This window comes from Neovison vison, chromosome 5 (assembly GCF_020171115.1).
Source record: "Neovison vison isolate M4711 chromosome 5, ASM_NN_V1, whole genome shotgun sequence".
In the NCBI taxonomy this organism is placed as follows: Eukaryota; Metazoa; Chordata; class Mammalia; order Carnivora; family Mustelidae; genus Neogale; species Neogale vison.
Window position 1 is genome coordinate 6,291,983 of NC_058095.1, and position 18,788 is coordinate 6,310,770.

Below are 18,788 nucleotides of genomic sequence, written 5' to 3' on the forward strand. Positions count from 1 at the left end.
GATGAGTTGCAGTGACGTTGCTTAAGGTAGCAGAGCCAGAATGTGGCTGGGGCCCTCGGCTCCCAGCACCCCTCCCTTGCCCCCTCCCCATGCAGGTGTGTATTCCAACATTTCCGTGTAGGTGGGAAACTCGAGTCTGACTCTGCTTGCTGAGCACAGATGGTTTGTAGTGTGTCTGGTCCCTCAGTGATAGTTTGTTGCTGTATCAGGGGCCCCCAGTTTGGGGGAGGGTCCCCTCTGCTGCCCCGTGGAGCAGTCTTCAGGCCTTACTTAACCTGGCAGGGGGCTTCTACCAGGAGTCACAGGCTAGAGGCAAAGCTGGGAGGGCGTGGGCCAGGTCTAAGGCCAGGATCCTATGAAAAGGTTTTGAATGGTTTCTCTTAAGGCTGGTGGGAACCTATAAACTCAAAAGGCCAAGGTGACCAGATGTGCCCCAGCTTTCTCTGAACCCCAGGGGCTCCCTGGGTCCTCTTTGGTTAGCGGTCTCCTTGAGCATCAGCCTCCCTTCCGCCCAAGCACCTCCCAGCCTGGCAGCCTCAGCCCTTGTGGGCTACCTTAGCAGACATCCAGGATGTGGCCTCAGGTGCCAGTGGTGGGAGAGACCTGATCTCTTGAGCAGCAGGTATTTTGCCCTTGGAAAGCCCCCTCCACCCCACCTGCCACGGAGCCTGTCCTGGACAGCTGCCCTCTGGTCGTGTCCACAGCCAGATGAGATGGTAAATCTGCAAATCTGCTGCCAGCCCCGGCTGCTCCTGCACCCCGCTGGCCACAAGTAGAAGGGACTGAAGCCCCTCTCTGCATTCTACATGCAGCTCCTCTGGGGCCTTCACCATTTCTGTGCTCCTGAATCAGAAAGTGCATGAGGTCCTCGGAGCATGTGAACCTCCCCTCCCACGTTCTACCTGAAGGTTTGCTGGAGGCGGGCGGGGGGGGGGGGCAGGCAGCCTTTGCATCCATTCAGGAGCTGGGCAGGTCCCACTCCCACAGGTGGCAGGCAGGCAGCTACAGCCCTCAGCATACAGCCGCCCATGTGGGCACCTCCCCGTCAGAGTTCCAGAAGCCTGGACTACACCACCCTTGGCTAGAGGTTGCCCTGGGGACACCCAGAGCTCTAAAAGACGACACGGAGGCTGAGGCAGGATGGAAGCCAGCTGAATTTGATGGAGTTTCCTTACACTAGGGTGGCTGGGCAGGGGGTAGCCAGACCTGCCCCATGCTGCCCGGAGCTCCAGGGCAGGAACGAAGTTCAAGGTTGAGGTTGATGGCTATGTCCTGGATGCAACAACCTGACAAATCATGTTAATTAAGGACACAGAAATCCCTCTAAATTCTGATACTGCACTCAAAAAATCAAATGAACGAAAGTAAGATGCCCAAGCCATGGCTCTGAGGAAGATGGACCCCTGTCCGTTCCGCAGTGTCACTGCTGTCACTGGGGATCCTCACCAACCCCGGACTTGGTCATCACTTGGGGTTGCAAGGGAATGGGACCTCTCGCCAGGTCCCCCCATCCTTGCTTGGTGTGCGTTCCAGTGAGGTCCCTGGGGAGTGGCAAGGGGCTGGAGCACTCCCGGAGGAGGAGCAGGAAAGAGTCTGCTTTCTGGTCAGGGCAGGATGGAAACACATTCACCTTCCCAGAGGTAAGGGAAGAGCATAGTTCTCTAGAAAAATCAGATTCACCGATGGGGGTGGGGGCAGGGAGGGTGCTGGTGCTGATTTAAGTGTTGATTGGAGGAGGAGCAGGGAGTGAGTGAGGAGGAGGGTGAGGGAGCAGGGCTGGGGCCTGGGGGCTGGCCAGGCCCGCCCAGCTTTCCTGGGCACCGGCAGGAGGATGCTCAGAGGTTGCCGAAGAGCTCATTTTTCTTGCTCCAGTCCATCTGCGGGGCCCGCTTGCTGCTGCGCTTCTGATGGGCCCTCTCTTTGGCCACGGCCAGGGAGACGCTGAAGTCCAAGATGGGATCAGAGGAGGAGGAGGTAGACGAGGGGGCCGTGGAGTCCTGTTTCCTGGGGCTGTCTTGGGAGTTCAACTGTGAAGAGGAGGTGGCAGCAGAGGGAGGGAGTCAGTGCCCGGCCAGGCACCCCGGTCCTCAGCCTCAGCAAGGTGGCTCCCTTGGGGCAGTGCCCAGGGAAGCCAGGTCACAAGGACAGAACGTGGCACAGCATGTGACCTCCAAGGCAGGCTGGTGTGCCAGGAACAAGCGTGGCCTGGGAATGGGCTTCCTGTAACCCAGTGCCACCCCCTGCCCGCCCAGCCGACAGCCTACCTCCTCACTGTTATCACTGGAGGTGGATCTTGCCAGGGCTGATCTGGGGCTGTCAGAGGCCACCTCGGTCAGAGCTTCACGACTGTTCTCCTGGCACAGAGGAGAGGAGTGTGGGTTGGCAAGGGATGGGGTGGGGAGGTCCTCAACAAGGAAGTGTGTTCCAGGGAGGACAGGTGCCCTGGTCTGAGAAGCTCCACACAAGCCTTTCCCATCGACCCAGAAGCCACACTGCCTTAGTCCGTAGGAGAGTGTAGGGGGTTGGGGGGGGCTGGCTGGCCAGCCTTGGGGATTGACATTTCACATTCCTCTAAGGATCAGAGGGCAGGCTGGTTCTATACCCGAGTGGGAGGGACCACCGTGGGATTAGCTAAACTGCTCACATGCCCCACCGCCCACCCCCCAGCTCTCCCAAAGTAGCCTTCAGCGTCGACTAGCCTTTTGGGCCAGTGACCGTGGAGGGGGTTTGAGGGGGGTGTGGGGATCCCGGGGACCTCTGCCTGGCCCAGGGAACTGTGATACTCCCTGAATTTCCTGCAGCCCACCTGCTTCCTTGGACCTGACCCCAGGAAAACCTTAACCCCAAAGCAGCTAAGAAGGGCTTTGGAGGAATAAGAGGGATGAGAGTTCTAGGCCCACAGATGGGGTGACAGAAGGTTCAGGTGACCCAAGGCCACCCTCCCTCCCCCACAGTAGCCCCTGGGGATGGGAACCCTCTGAGCAGGCCCTGTAGAAAGCTCCAGCTCTGTGGTCTGCCTCGGAGTCAGCCTGTCCCAGAGTGAAGGTCTTGGCCAAGGCTTCAGCTTTGGTGCTCAGCCTCTGCCTGGGTTCCTCTGCGGCCTCGGCTGGCACCAGGCCCCACCATCTCTTCCCCAGCCTCCACGGCCTTCTCTTCCCTTCTGCCCAGGGAGGAGGGGAGGAGGGGCTTTGTTCTTCCAACCCAGACTGGAAGTGGCAGGGCCCAGGCAGCGTGCGTCCAGACACTGAAGCTCTGTTCTTGGGGGGAAGAATGGCCTCTTCTGTACGGTGGGGAGTTGAAGGCGGGGCTTGTCACCAGGATAGCGGGCTGCAAGGGGCCCCGCCGGGCCTCTCTTCTCCCTCCTGCCTAAGCGCTCCACACAGGGGCTGAGGGGGGCACCGCCGGCAGCTCCACAGCTCAGGGCTCAGGAGGGGGCTGCAACCTGAGCCCAACGGCCGTCCCCGTCCCAGCCATGCCGCCTTCCACCCTTCTACAGCCCCTGGCTTGTTGCGGGCCAGAGGAGCATCAGGGGGTCTGCCTTTACCTTCTGAATCTCCCCGTTGGTAAAGGGCTCAGGCAAGGGACCTAGGAGAAGGGGAGAAAAAACAAGAAACCAGCAGAAGTGAGTCCAGAAGCTTTGGGGGACGTGGCTGGAGCGGCGCCCGGAGAGGACGAGGGACAGCTGCCGGGTTTGGCCCGTAACTAGACCTTGTGCCCTACGTGAGTGTTTGAGTCCCTTGACTGCAACCCTCCTGCAGTACGGCTGCCATCCTGGTGACCCGGCACACACAGACCTCAGCGAACAAGCTTCACAAAGCAACACACACTCTTACCACCTCGTAATGCTCTCCTGTATTTTCAATTCAGTTTCGTTTCAAGTAGTGCGCTAGTCTTTGCCTGCTAGGTTGATCTTGCGAACCACAGATGGGTCATGAACAATTTGGAAAAACTGCTGTCCTTCAGGGGGAGGAAATTCCAGGCTGGCTGCCTAGGAATCACCTGGGAAGCGTGTCAGAAATGCAGATCCCCAGGCCTGGGCACCAGAGTGGGAAACACACCCCAGACTCCGGGCAGCAGCTGCCTCACCTAAAAGAGAAATTCATCCCCACTCCTGCTTGCCCATGTGCAGGTGATGGGGTGCTCAGGAGAGAACACCAGCCTGGGGTCCCCCCTCGCTGGGCTGAGGCAGGGCCCCGCCTGGCTGTAGGTGGGATTGTTCCACCGCTGGGGCTGGTCAGACAACGTGCATCTTTCCTGGGGCCTGGACTTCAGGCATACCTGACTCACCATTTCCTCCCCACTGCTACCCACCCTCTCCCCATAGTGGCTGAGCACGGGATCGCTGGGACATGGGGACCCTCACCCACTTCCCACCCCCACCCCCCCGTTGTCTTGGGTGGTCAGGAGGCAGCTGCTGGGAGGGCATTCCTCTCTGTGGGGGGCAGGTATACCCAGCTGGGAGGAGTGGAGGGCAGCCTGGAGACACCCCCCCATACCTGGGAAGGGTATTTACCCTCAGGCCCCTCCCTGTGTAGCTCCTCAGGCCAGAGGCTACAATCACCACAATCACCACCCAGATTCTCCCGGCCCATCCCACCCAGCCACAGAGATAAGAGGAAGGAATGTCTGAGGGCTGATTCCTTAGGGGTAGGTGGGGGAAGGAAGCTGGAGGCCTCAGGGGAAGGTATTTCAGCAGCTGTGAATCCGAATCTCCACCAAGAGCAAGGATGGAGTTTCTCAGGGCCTCGGTTTCCCCCTCACCGAGGAAGGCCACTATCTTGAGTTCTCTAGCTTCTGTGAACTCGGGAAACAAGGATAAGGTGGTGCCCTACCTCCCAGGCCTGGAGTCTGCGTCCACCTGACCCCTCCACCCAGAGGCGAAGTCTGTGCCAGGACCTTTAGGTGGATCACCCCCTACAAATAAAAACCCCCGACAACCTTAGGGAGGCCCTGCCCACTGCAAAGTCCAAAGAGGTCCCACCCACCCTACTTCGCCTTCCCCAGGAGCCATCTCTCCAGGGAGAAAGTCCAGACCGGGGAGAAGAGCTTTGCTTAACTCCTTCCTGCCCTCGGGCAGCAGCCTGGCCCCGTTTGGCTGGGGCTTGGGCAGGGGGAGGTGCCAGGCTTGGCAGCGTGTTGAGGGTGGGGTGGGGAGGGCAGGGGCCCGGGAACCAGGGACCAAGGAGGCACCCACTGGCGTCTAGAGCCAGTGAGCCTGGGTTTCCAAGACAACCTGAGAGAAGGGAGGGGAGGCAGGGGGCCCCTGTCACTGGACTCTGATCTGACCAAGCAAAGCTGGAGTTAACCCTTCCCTTGCATGAGCGCTGCCTGGAGAACCTACTAGGGGTGCAGGGGCTGGGACGGAGGCCTCCCTTCAGTGCTGAGGCTCTGGTCTGGGAATAAGTACCTCCGTCCGTCCCGTCTCACCATCCCTCGTGATGACTTAACCCCGTCCTTCGCCATCCTCAGAAACCACTGCCATCCCCGCTTCCTCTCCCTACATCAGGCCCCCTTTTTTCCCCAAACTCCCCTGAGGGAGAGGGAGGAAGCAATTAAACAGGAAACTGTCCACCCATCAGCCAGGACCCAGTGAGATCCAGAGTACTGGCCAACAAGGTCCCTGACCCCGGGGCTTCCGCGGCTCACCGTTCAGGTGCTCCTGAGATGGAATCACTTTGCATTTCTTGAAGAACTCATCAGTCTCCTTGTCAACCACCAGCAGCTTGGTCTCATCCCCACCAGCTTTGATGGCAGATACCACATCCCCGTGCTGCTTGCCCTCCACGCAGACCCCGTTCACCTGTTGTGGGGGGAGGGGAGGTCAGGGGTTACTGGCACAGTTTTAGGGGGGCAGGTGGAGGTGGTGTGAATGGTCCTCTTCCTGTCCTCAGCCAGCTGGCAGTCTGGGGACACGAAACCCCCCTTGCCTGGGAGTCCTGAACTATAAGCCAAGTGGTCCTCCCACTTGACAATCAAATGAAGAGGCAGGACACGTGAAAAAAGCCAAAGAAAATATCCAGAGAAGACTAAACAAACACAGCTGTGACAGAAAGACAGGAAAGATCGGCGAGGCCTGGGATGGGCCCGAGCGTTTCTATGTACTCGTGTCCAACTTCCCGCTCTGGGCCGTGGTTTGCTCACGTGTAAAATGAGAAGTCTTGGGAGAGCGCTTCTTCTAGCTCTAAGGTTCTAAGACTGAGATTCTGGGGCTCGCCCATGGCAGAGGGTTCACGTTTCCTTTCCTCCCGAGCACCACACAGAGAGTTCTGAGTGCACCTGCCACCACGGAGGCCTCAAGCAGTAGGACACTCTGTAGGTGACCCCACATGTCCACTGGAAGGGCTGGGTGGATCCTGGGCTACTGAGTGTCTCTCTTGGTGAATAAGAACCCAGAGAAGGTGGGGGGAGGAAATTAGTCTATCGGCCATCCATCGCCCTTCCTGCCCTCCCTCCTGCCCACCCACCCACCCACCATGATTCTCCCCTCTCTGGTTCCCTCCCTCCCTCCATCTGGGCTCTCTGGACCCCTTGCGCTAACCAAGGAGCAGGCGGTGTGATGGCTGCCCCAGGAACTGCTTGTCTGTGTGCAGGTAGGCAGGAAGCAGGTGCCTGGAAAGAGGCTGAGAAGCATTACCTCCACGATGCGGTCCTGAGCCCGGAGCCCTGAGGCCTCGGCAGGTGAGTCTGGGTCCACTGCCCGGATGAACTGGCCCGGCCTGGACTTGTCGCTGTGCAAGTTGAAGCCGTAGCCGTTGGCGCCCTTCTTCATGGTGCAGAGCCGAGGCCGCAGCTCCCGCTGTGGGGACAGAGGAGGAACCGTGGCCATTCTCCATCCTTTTAGGTCCCGCCCTCCCAGCCCGGTGCCCCACCCCTTCCCCTCCCCCACAAGGAACACATGGGACTAAGGCAAGTTTGGAGGATCCCACACAGCAATCTGAGAGAGTGCTGGGCTGGAACCCAGAAGACCTGGCATTGTCGCACACTGCCCAGGTGGCCCCTCCAAGCCAGTCACCTCCTTCTGGCAAATGGGAGGCGGGACCAGATTAACTCGAGTCCCTTCCCTTCTGGCAAATGGGAGGCGGGACCAGATTAACTCGAGTCCCTTCCCTTGTGACATTCTGAGGTTAATTGTGTTATTTTGATTGCTACCTTATGCCTCCCCAGTAGAAGTTCTGTCTGGCCCCCTCTGGGGTTGGGGTGGCACCGCTGCCAGCCTGGCTGGGTGACTGGGGGTTCTGAGCCCCTTGGTATCCAGTTCTCTGCAGCAGCAGAGACAGGGTGTTTACTGAAAGCTGGTCAGTGTGTTTACAGTAAAGCCTTTCCCCATCCAAGCCAAACAGCCCAGCAAAAAGGAAGCAGGCAGCCAGATGACCCCAGACCTGGGGGAAACACAGTAAGGAGTCCTGGACAGGACAGGGACCCCCGCCAGCAGAAGGCTGGGGGCGAAGGCAGCAGCAGAACCCCAAAGACCCTGCTGGGGAAGCCTGCATGGTGAAAGGGCCATGAGAAGCAGCCCAGCGTGGCTGTGGCCACGGCCCCGCCAGAGTCGGGACTGAAAGGGCCCAGGCAGAGTTCTCTCCAGCGCTTGGACACTCGGCTGAGAATGGTTTTCACCATCCTTGGTCCGAACTTAAGCGGCTTAGCTTAGACGCTGCAGCCCTCGGACCCATTTACACAACGGAGGGAATCCGGGTGTGCACATGCCAAGCAACTGAACTTGAGCCCAAGGCCTGACTTGGGGATCCCTCTCCCTCTCCTTTCAGGCCTGGAGCTGCAGCAGCCAGTCTGCTAGTGCCCAGTGACCCCCAGGCCATGAGCAGAGGCTGGAGTCAAGGCCCCCGCCCCAGTGTCAGCTTCCCCACCTACTAGCTATGCGACCTGGGGCAAGTAATTTCCTTCTTGCACCTCGAGTTCCTCATTTATAGGGTGCCAGGGTCGCTGGGAGGCCAAGTGAGAGAATTCACATAGGTGGGAGCGCTTGGCAACTTCAAAATCCCTGTGCCCGAGCAGACTTTCCCAGCGCTGGCCACCCTACTGATGAGTCACATTAAGCCGGGAAGGGAGATTCTGAGGGGTAGGGTGCGGGCCAGGCTGCTCTGAGTCGCCAGTCCCCAGCTGGGAGTAGGGCTGGCCAGGGAAGGAGAAGAGGGCTTAGGGGCCTCCTGCCCCGACTTGCCAGTCCCTGCAGGCAGCTGCCATGTGGGGCTTCTCCACCCTTTCAGTCTCATGGGGGGCGGGGGTGGCCGGAGGGTGACTTTGCCTTCCTTTAACTGCCCGGGCAGGTCTTTCTGTGTTTCAGGATGTTGGTGGGGTGTGTGGAGAGGAAGACAGGAAAGAGGGGATGGCTGGACCTGTAGCTCACCCTGATCTGGGCCAGAGGCCGTGGGCCCTTCCCTGGTTTCTCCTTCAGCAGGCTCCCTCATCCCGTATAGTAGCAAAGCCAGAGAGGCAAGCATTAGAAAGGTGGGGAGGGGGGCAGAGGAGAGCCCCAGTGGTTGCAAAGCATCTTCTCCCCAACTCTCCCTGTCAAGAGGGTCCAATTCCAGGAGGGGCCCCCCCCTCCTCCCAGCGGCTGCTTATCCCCAGGGAGCCCCCACAGGATCCTGTTTGATAAAGTAAGCGAGGCTCTTCTCCCCTCCAGCTAATCCCGCCACAAAGCTGCCAGCCCAGCCCTCCCCCAGGCCCAGGTGAGCAGGAACAGGTCTGACCAGTTGCCACCACAGGCAGGCTCAGCTTTCTGCTCCAGCCCGCAATCACCCTGAGAACTGTGCAGCTCTGGCATCCTGTCCTCCCCACCTCCTCTCATTCCAAAGAGTCCTCTTTCCCATCGCAACCTGGCTGGGGCCGGGCACCCCCATTCTCAAGGCCGGGAAACCGAGAGTCCAGATGTCAAGCCCACGGCCCCATGTCACCCAGCGAGTTGCACAGTGGAGGAGCCAGAGCGCTCACAAGGTCTCTGACTTGGACCCCGTGTTCCTCCCACCATCCACGGGCTGGCTCCGAAGGACCCAAGTCCAGACTGGGAGGAGGCCTCAGCAGGAGTCATAAACATGGGCTGCTCTCCCACGGCGGCGCAGGCTCTGCTGGGAGGCAGCCGGCCGCTGATGAAACCACAGCCTTCCTTCCGGGTACTCAAGGCCTCTTGCGGCCACGGCTCCAGCCCGAGCTTGGGATAAGCGATGCAGCGGCGGGCAGGCCTGGGCTGGGGCAGCCTAGCGGTTTGGGGAGAGCTCCTGGCCAGCAGAGCAGTCTGGCCTGGGGCTCAGGGCTGCAGGCTTTTCTTCCCGATCCCCCACATGGGCATGTTTCCCGGAGCCCCGTCATTAAGGCCGGAGGGCGTGCTTTGAACCTCGCTCCCCTCCGCCAGTCCCAAGCCGTGGGATTGGAGGAAATGGGGCTCAGCTCCCCACTGCTCCCTTTCCCTGGTACTGGGACCTGCTCTGACCCTCTGGCGGTGTCTGAAGAGGGGGACAGGAAGCTCCGGGTGGTTTTCTGACATGTTCAGACACCTACAGGGCCCCATCCAGCACCCTCCTTCCCAAGGGAGGGGAGGGGGCTCTTCGTTCTTCCAGGAAACCAGGCTGTTTTTCTCCACCCCTCCCCCAGCTGTCTCCAGGAGGTGTCCCTGCCAGATGTCGAGTCAGCCCAGTCAGCCCATCAAAGCAGCCCATCCCAGCAGACCAGGGTGGAGGCTGTCCCGTAGGAGGGGGGGGGAGCAGCCTCCCTGGGGATCTGGTGGGAAGGGGGCAGGGACCCGGGCAGAGCCTGGCCATTGCTGCTCCTGGGCCTGCACCCCCAGAGCTGAAGTAGGACCTGGGTTTTGCCTCTGGGGAGAAGGGGGTAGCTGGAAAGTCCAGCCTATCTTGCTCCTGGTTGTGAGGCCCCCAGGGGCTCAGGAAGGGTCCAGAGCTGGGGGTGGGGAGGGGACTTCAAGGGGAGCATGGCCTCAGAGCCTTCAGAGTGCCAGGTAGGGATCCCAGACACCATGACAGGTCAGAAGCAGAAAGCAGGACCTGCTCATGAGGCACCTGGGGGAGACTCGGAAGCAAGAGGAAGGAACAAGAGGCAGTGGTGGCCAAAGGACAGTGCAAATGAGATGGGGTGCCTGGGGGGTGGGACTGAGTCTTCCAGACAATACCAGACAAGTTTTCCAGAAAAGATCTTGCCAGGACAGCTGCCTTCAGACTCTTCTCCTGGAGCCCCTTCCCCCCCTCAGGTTGGCAGGCTGTCCCAAATCCTGTCACGGGCCCCCGTGGCCATCCCCTCCTTTCCTCCTTCTCTCCCAGGGAGCCCAGCCTGGCCCCAAGTGGCCGCCCAATCACCTCCACCCACGCAGCCCAGGGAGCGGACGGCGGGCACGGAATTCAATAGGCGCCACCAGCAACCACCTGGAAAGCCAAGGAAAGTCGATACCCTAATCCCAGTGCCCGTCTCTGGGGAGCAGGCCCAGGGCCGCTCCCTGTTCCTCCTCGGGGAGGGCTGCTGGGGGCCAACGCCCCAATGGGCCCGGCCCCTCCCTGGCCGGTGTCATGGTGATGGGCCCTATAGGAAACAGCCAGGCTCCTTCCAGAAGGCCAGGCAGCTCTGGGCCCCAGAAGGAATGGGCTGTTAGAGCTCGCAGACCACCAGGGTGGCTAAGGAACAACAGAGGTGACCCTCACCTTCCCAGACTGCCCCTCCCCCAACACAGCCCAGCCCAGCCCAGCCAAGGGCTCTTGTTTACGCAGATAAGATTGAAGTCTGCTGCCCCAGGGAGATCAGCCCCAACAACGAGGGGACGGGGAGTGGGCAGAAGGAGCTCTGGTGCTTCTGGCGGGGGTGGGATGGGGGGATGCTGGGCATTAGGAAGAGCCCAGCAGCTGCCCTGGGAGGCAGGTCCGTAGTTCCACAGAACTCTAGAGACAAGCTCGGGTCTGGTGCCAGCTCTTCAAGGAAGCCATGATGGATGGCGAGAGCTGGCCTAGCCCGAGGGGGACATGTGACTGGGCAGCAAGGGGGCACTGTCCTCAGGGCAGGTTGGGAAGTGACCAGGAGCTCAGACTGCTGGCCAGTGGCCAGAGCTCGAGGCTAGAGGCATCTTCCCCTCACCCGAGGTACAGAAAAGGCTCGGCGGCCACTGACCCGTGCCCACAGGACCTTCCCCACCCAGGTCTGTGCAGACAGGGATGCTGGCCATCTCCATTTGTGAGAAAGGAGTGCTCTAGCCCTTGATCTTGGCCTTCCTGTTTCTCAGTGGGACGGCCCCTCTCAGGAGCCCAGCAGGGTGATCTGGGTGGACTGGGTGGATTGGGTGGGCTCTGGGAGGGAGACCTACGGTCAAGTGGGAGCTGCTTCTCCCACGCCCCGCGCAGGGGCCCTGCGCCAGCTTCTCTTCTCCCGGTGCTGGCCAGAGACCCACCCGAAGGAGTTTGGCTCAGGTCTCCCCAGGGCTGGGCAAGCCTGGGACGGAGCAGGCTGGTACGTGCGCTGCCGCCTGGCTGGCCTCCCTCCAGGCTGGCCGCCCCGTGCCCGACCGCTCCGCAGCCACCGTACCCTCATCCCCCCTTCTTTGTGACCCTCCTTCCCAGAAGTCACTGGATTTAAGGGCCGTCCTGAAGGGACAAAGACCTTCAGAGAGCTTGTGTAACTGCGGCTCTATTAAAATAACAAATAGAAGCTACTGTTTACTGAGCACGTACTGTGGGCCAAGGGCCACACCGCGATTTTATGTACATTTTCTCATTCAAACCTAATTCTAATATTGTGAAGAAGGTATTATTGCCCTCGTTCCCAGATGAGGGAACTCAGGTTCAAAAAGGTCACATCAACCGCTCAAGTACACAGAGGAGGGGAGGAGAAGGCAGGCTCTGAACTCAGATGGGGAACAGCACGTCCAATAGGAACACAGTATCGGTCAGGGAGGCAATTAAAAATTTCCCAGTGTCACACTGAAGTGAAAAAAGTAATTAGAAACTAATTACAATGACTTTATCTCACATAATATGCCCCAAACTGCTATCATTTCAACAGGTAATCCACTTCAAAATTATTAACAGCGTTATTTTATGTCTTTTGGGTTGTAGGAAGCCTTCAAAATCGTGTGCATTTCTAACTTCCAACACATCCCCAGTGGGACCAGCACAGTTCAAGTGCTCAGAAGAGCCATACGTGGCCAGTGGCTGCCATACGTGGCCAGGGGCTGCCACCAGGGCCTGCTGATATTCTAGAGGTCTCACTCTCAACCCTCAAGCTGTCCGCCCCCCAATCTTTTTTAAGACTTATTTATTGGGGGGGGGTGCATGCGCAAGTTGGGGAAAGGGGAGAGGGAGAGCAAGGATCTCGAACGGACTGTGCTGAGTACCGAGCCCCACCCCAAGGGCTCTATCCCAAGGCCCTGAGATTGTGAGCAGCGTGGAGAATCACCAGTGGGATACTCAACGGACAGAGCCACTCAGGTGCCGCCCCCAAACACATTTCTACATCACCCCCCCCACTTGAATTGGGCACCACAACCTTGTAACACACCCAGGAGGGCAGGAGCCTTTGACTAGGGAAGTCAGAGGTTTAGCCTCAAGACAACACAGCAATGAGGGAGTGGCCCTTTTGTAGGGCATAGGAACCTAAACATTGCCCAGAGGGCTGGGGACATGGTGAGCTATCCTACTTCAGGGGTGAGGCAAGGCTAAGGCCAACAGGTCAAGGTTGGCCTTGGGTGGCAGGGGCGGGAAGGTGGGGGTTGTGCTGCAGGGAAGCCCCAGAGCCAGCAAGGATGGGTTCTTAGGACGGGGGTGTGGGGGTGGGGGTGGGGGGTGTGGGGGGTGTGGGTGGGGTGTGGGTGGGGGGGTGTAAGGTAGAGACTTGGTGGGTGGGCTCCGGATCCCAGCCCATCACAGAGACGGGTGGGGCCAGGAGTCAGGACACTTCTGCGCTGACGCATTTTCCTGGTGATGCCACAAAGGATACCCCCAAGAGACAGAAGCTACCAGGACCCTTCCTTGCAAGGAGCTGGTGAATATATTCCACTATGATGGCTCTTCTGTAGCCCAGAATGTGATGGTCAGAGAGCCCCAGCTGGACAGTCGGGCCCTCAAGTACAATCCAACTGCATGGCTGAGTGGCTATGCAGGCACTGGAGTCAGAGAGAATTGGGGTAACACCCTATCCACGTGGGGCTGCCCCACCTGAACTGACCAAGATTTCGTTTCCAGGGGGACATGGGCACTAGTATCTACCTCATGCCGTAGTTTTGTAGATTGTATGACATAAGGCATATTATTTTTTTAGAGATTTGAGAGAGAGAGAGAGAGATAGATTTGGGGCTCGATCTCACGACCCTGAGATGACCCTGAGTGGAAATCAAGACCCGGATGCTTGATTTGCGTCCGAGTGGGTGAGCCACTCGGATGGACTAAGTCACCCAGGTGCCCCGACACAAAGCATGTCTAGTACACAGCAGAGCACACTGCCGGGCACTAGCAATAGTCATCATTTACTGAGCAATCACTATCCGCTCGCAAAATGGAGAAACTAAGACCTAACTTGCATGGCTGTCATAGGGGAACCACGGAAATCTATCAGTGTCTTTAGGACCCAAGGCTGCACTAGAACTGAATTTCCTTCCCTGCAGGGCTGACTTCATCTCAGAGCAGCAAAATGCAGAGCATCTCCTACTGGCCTTGAGAACTCTGGCGTCTGTCTGTAGAAGGCCTGCATCTCTAATTCCTAAGTGGTCCCTCACTTCCCCAGGGCCCCGTGGGATGGGAACTCTGGAGAGGAAGAGAACAGCCCACAACTAGACATACGGAGTGTGCCCCATTCTGTCTCCAAGAGAATTCTCTCCAGAATTATTGATTTAACTTCATAGGAAGCTGAAGGTAGGAAAACAGGGGAGAAAAAATCCCGTATCTGTGGCTTTAGAGAAGGAACCACACTCACACCATCACATACCCTGTCTGCTTCAAGTCCAAACATCCTACAGCTCAGACTCCGTTCTGCCCTCCCAAACTCCAACCTGCCAGTGGGAAACGGCCCGCCTATCCTGGGCAGGAGGTTGGGAGGCTGCCAGTGCCTTGTGCCCACCCACTCACCTACCTTGCTACTTGGGATGCCTGCACTGTTCCTTTTTTCTTTAATTTTCATTTTTTTTTTTTTAAGATTTTATTTATTTATTTGACACAGAGAGATCACAAGTAGACAGAGAGGCAGGCAGAGAGAGAGGGAAGCAGGCTCCCCGCTGAGCAGAGAGCCCGACACGGGGCTCGATCCCAGGACCCTAAGATCATGACTTGAGCCGAAGGCAGTGGCCCAACCCACTTAACCACCCAGGCCCCTCATTTATTTGTTTTTAAGATTTTATTTGAGAGTGAGTATGATTGATCTGGGTAAGGGGGACCAGAGGGAGAGGGAGAAGGAGACTCCCCACTGAGCAGAAGGCCCGATGCAGGGCTTGAGGCTCCATCCCAGGACCATGACCTGAGCTGAAGGCAGTCACTCAACTGACTGAACCATCTAGATGCCCTGGATTTATTAAGCAGGCTCTGTGCCCAGCGTGCGGATCAAACTCACGACCCCAAGACCAAGAGTCACAAGCTCCACGGACTGAGCCAGCCAGGGCCCCCAGCCTGCACTGTTTCTGCCTCTGGGATCAGAGTCAGTCAGGTCTGGCAAGAATGCAACTCAAGCTAGGCACTGACACACACACCCCTATCATCTCATCAAACTTCCCCAAAACCCTGCAAGGTGGGTCCTGGTGTTCCCATTTCACAGAAGTAGGAGCTGAGGTTTGCAGGGAACAATGGACAATTTTACCTTTCTACTCCCCAAACGGAAGCTGCTAGCAGGCAAGAGAAAGGAGTAGGTAGGTTCTGTCTGGAATTTCGATCTCTGGGGGTGTTGGACCGAGATCAATTAGGATAAAAGTGCCTGATGGCTACTATGCACTTGTTCATTCAAAAATGATGTGAGCCCCTCCCTGCTGTGCGCCAGGCAGAGCACCAGGGATGTAAACACAAAGCAGCCGCAACCTTCACCCTCCTCACCACTGCAGTGGGTCAAGATCATGAACAGGTGATTTGATTGTTGCGCGCTCATAGCCATAAAAGATGCAGAGGACAGGGAGGAGGAGAGCAAAGAAAAAGCTCGTTCTGCCTGCGGGGTCGAGAAAAGGCTCTGCGGGCTGTGAATGGTTTTGCAGTGTGCCTCATGGAGAAGGGAAGTGACAGGTTCCATGCCAGGCATGGAGCTACTGCCTTTATGGACCTCCCCATATAACCCCCACCCAGTGTGGCCGCCCCTATGCTCCCAACTTACACAGGAGGAGACAGAGACCTGGGAGGTTAAGTCACTCCTGCTAGAGGTAGCTCAGGCCTTGGGGCCCATCAGCACTGGGCGGGGGGGTGGTGCCCTGAGCAGCGGTGTTGCTGCTCCTCCTTCGGAGGGGGTGGGGAAAGTCACCAATGGAGCAGGTGGGCACAGCTGCAAATCCCTCCCCCTCCTCCTCCAACAGTACTACGAGCATCCCACACCCTCTGTCTATAGGATTCTCCACGCAGGGTGGTCTTCCCAATGAGATTACCTGCCACCCAATCTCTGCGTGGCACTTGTCCACTGAACGCTTTTTTGACGTGTGAGAACCAATGAAGATACCGTTAACAGTCCCCACTTTGCAAACAAATTCAGGCTAAAACTAATTAGTAAAACTCAAATTCCTTATGTGAGATGTCTTTAGGAAAAATGTCAGTTTTACTGTGTTTACTGACTTTTTTTTTTTTTTTTTTGCAATGACAGGGCAGGTCACCTGCATGGCCGCCACACCAGATTTCATGGGCATTTCCTACCAGAGGGACTGGCACAAATGCCCGTGCAGAAGGTGCTCAATTCAGCATCCACCTGGGGCTCAAGTACTTCCCACTATTCGTAAAATCCTAGAGGAAATAGGGATCACTGTATGACAACACTCCCCACTTTACAGAAGGGAGAACCAAGGCTCAGAGAAGTTGTGACTTGCCTGTGGACGTGAAACCCCAAGAGGCCTGGTGATGGTGTCCCCAGGACCAGCTGGAGGGTACTACTTCTCCTGGCCTGAGAAATACGTGCAAATGCAGATGTCCCATCACCAGCTGGGGGAATCCGATTCTGAGGGTCACCCAGAAAGCAGAAAGTCAAGCTCCACTGCTTTTCCAGATGGCATGGTGGGAGAGCACAGGCTGGGTCAGGCCACCAGGCCCCGGCAATCCTCCAACTCCCCTCGGATCCTTCCTCACCCAGCAGCAGAAAGACCAACAAAAACCAAAACCACACCAACCAAAACAACCCCCACAAAAAACCAAAAGGGCAAGGGGAGGAGCTGAACATAACGGCATCTTGGGCGGGGGATGGGGAGCGGGGAGGTGGTTACTTGTGCCAGTGACAAAGTCCAAAAAGAAAAAAAAGAAAAAAAAAAAAAGAGTGAATGACAAACGGCTACACTCAGCTCAGCACAAAGTTCAAACGAGATCCTGCCTGGGATCAGAGGTCATGGTTTCCAACTCCCCAGTATCAAACCCCTGCCAGGGATGCCCCGGCCCCTCCCCCTTCCTTGCCAACACCCGCTTGGCAGTGGCAGGAAGCGCGAGCCTAGCAGCCCTAGTATTGCCAGCGCCCAGCTCTGGCTGGACAGGGATTCTGGCGACCTCACTTCCTTCGCTTCCACCAAACCAGCTGGTCCTCTGGGGCTCCACCTTCTACCTTAAGGCTGAAAGGTGCCTTTTTTCTGTCCAGAGAGTCTTCTGCTGGCATCACAGACGCCCCTGCCACACGCTGCCACCAGGTGGAGAGCTGGCCCAAGCCAAGCGGGCCCTGGGAGGCCCAGGCTCTGCTCCCCCTAGTCTGCACCCTACGGCCTCCCCCTCCTTCACTCTCTGGGGACACAGGGCTCTCATCACAACTCCTGTTTTGTTACTGCCCCTCCTGCAGCTGATCCAAACTGGGACCGTTTGGGGAAACACCAAAGATGGGCAAAGAGCAACCAGTCAGCTTGGTGTCCAGGAGACTGAAGTGAGACAGGCAATCACAGGGCAAGACACCTGTCCCTGGTGAGTTCTGTTGGCTTCTGCAGCGCCCTGCGACACCAGGCTACTCTCTCCCCACCTTCGTCCCAGCCCTTTCTTTTCCTCTGAAGCCTCCCCTCCCGTTCCCAGATACAAGCCAGCTTACGCCTCACATTCCTGAGACTCATAAATCCTCCCGGTGCCAGAGTCGCCACCACCCCCGGAGACGCCTCTGCACCTCCTCCCCGGACCCCACCCCCACACATCGCCCAGAGCCGGTGGGGCTCCCTCTCCTTAGAAGTCACACCGTACTTCAGGAGAATGAAGTCCCGCCAGGCTGAGGTTAATGACACACGCACCCGCCCGCGGGGGTGGGGCGCTGCCTGGAGAACCCTGTCGGCGACCCCTCTCCTCCGGTGCGGGGGCTCCGCACAGAATTGGGAGTTATTATTATTCCTCTAGCTTTTTGAAGTCGGGTGGCGGTTGCTTCGCCCCAGCTGCAGCTACCATCCTCAAGGGGCCGGGGAGGAAGCTGGCACCTCTGGGGCGGCAGGGAGTGGGATGTGCGAGGAGGGGCAGAGTTGGGGGACTCTGAAGAACGGGAACAGACACCGCCAACAGAGCCGAAGAAAGGGGACTGCGCGCTCCTCTGAGCCGCCCTCTCTCACTCCCGCTCCCCAAAGCCAAGAGAGAAGCAGTGCAGGAGGCAAGGCGCTCAGGGTCCTAAACCAGTCTGGGAAGGGGCGTGGGGGTAACGGGACGCAGCCCCAAGCCAGTGCGACCTGTCGGGAGGCGGAAGCAGTCTCCCCCTTGAGGATCCAGTTTCTGAAAGAGGAGGCAGGCGCGCGGTTGGACGTCCGAGGGGCGGCTGGGTCTCCTCTCGCTTCCCCCTCACACCCCCCATCCAGTCGCCGCCGGGTTAGGGCCCACACATACCCGCTCCGGACGGCTCTTGTCGGTTTCGCGCGGCTCCGGCGCGGCGGCCTGCGGCTCATTTTCGCCACCAGCCTCCTGCGCCTCGGGAGCGGCGGGGGGCTCGGCCTGCCCGGGCCCGTCCTGGGCGTGCAGCAACTCCTCGCGGACCTGGACACCCAGCTTCTGCAGCCGCTCGTCCGTCTCGGGGTCGACCACCAGCAGGCGCACTGCGTTGAGCGCGGCGCGGATGCGGCTCACCACCTGCTGGTGGGTCTCCTTCTCGACGTTCTCGCCGTTCACCTCCACCAGCCGGTCTCCGGCCAGCAGCCCCGCCTTCTCGGCTGGCGAACCGGGCTCCACCAGCCTGATGAACTGGCCCAGCTTGCCCTTCTCCCCGTGCAGGTGGAAGCCGTAGCCGTTCGGGCCCTTCTCCAGACAGCAGAGCCGGGGTAGGGGCGCCCCGGCCGCCGCGTCCGCGCTCATCTCGCCCTGCGACGGCTCAGTGGTGCGACTTGGGGTCCCGTTGAGAGCCGGAGGCGGGACGGCCCAAACCTCCCCGCTCTTCGGACCGGCAGGCGGGAAGAAGCCCTGCTGAGAACCCCCGCGCCGCCGGTGGGCTGAGCGAACAGGTGTGCGGCGAACTGCGGCCGCGTAACTGCGAGGAGTCCAAGCCGGAAAGCGCGGACCAATCCCCACCCAGCGCGGCGACTGAGCGCTCGCGACTCCGCGCCAGCCCCTTATTCCGGGGGCGGGGCCGCACCGAAGGTGTGGACATCGCGGCCCAATCAGAGACCAAGAGCAGGGCCAATGGGAACGCGCGGGGGCGGGGTCGTGTGCTCGGCGCGGCGCCCCGCGGCGCGAGAAGAA

General features: G+C 58.9%; 1 protein-coding gene across 1 annotated transcript; it reads right to left on the minus strand.

Moving 5' to 3' along the window:
- Nucleotides 1–1,136: 1,136 nt before the first annotated feature.
- On the minus strand, nucleotides 1,137–18,623 carry SLC9A3R1 (SLC9A3 regulator 1). The gene is made up of 6 exons (XM_044247480.1): nucleotides 17,943–18,623; nucleotides 6,635–6,796; nucleotides 5,647–5,800; nucleotides 3,545–3,585; nucleotides 2,265–2,354; nucleotides 1,137–2,027 (listed from the first exon to the last, which is right to left on the minus strand). The coding sequence occupies exons 1-6, from the start codon at nucleotides 18,402–18,404 to the stop codon at nucleotides 1,836–1,838; spliced, it is 1,101 nt and encodes a 366-aa protein (XP_044103415.1). The 5' UTR covers nucleotides 18,405–18,623; the 3' UTR covers nucleotides 1,137–1,835.
- Between the last annotated feature and the right edge of the window lie 165 nt (nucleotides 18,624–18,788).

What these genes read in the sequence shown, in the direction of transcription:
- SLC9A3R1 (XM_044247480.1), bottom strand. Translation starts at nt 18,404, where the DNA reads ATGAGCGCGGACGCGGCGGCCGGGGCGCCCCTACCCCGGCTCTGCTGT. An exon ending in ATCTCAGGAGCACCTGAACG is followed by an intron (nt 3,586 to 5,646) that starts GTGAGCCGCGGA and finishes CCCTTCTCCTAG; the next exon opens with GTCCCTTGCCTGAGCCCTTT. An exon ending in CCAACGGGGAGATTCAGAAG is followed by an intron (nt 2,355 to 3,544) that starts GTAAAGGCAGAC and finishes CCTCTGTGCCAG; the next exon opens with GAGAACAGTCGTGAAGCTCT.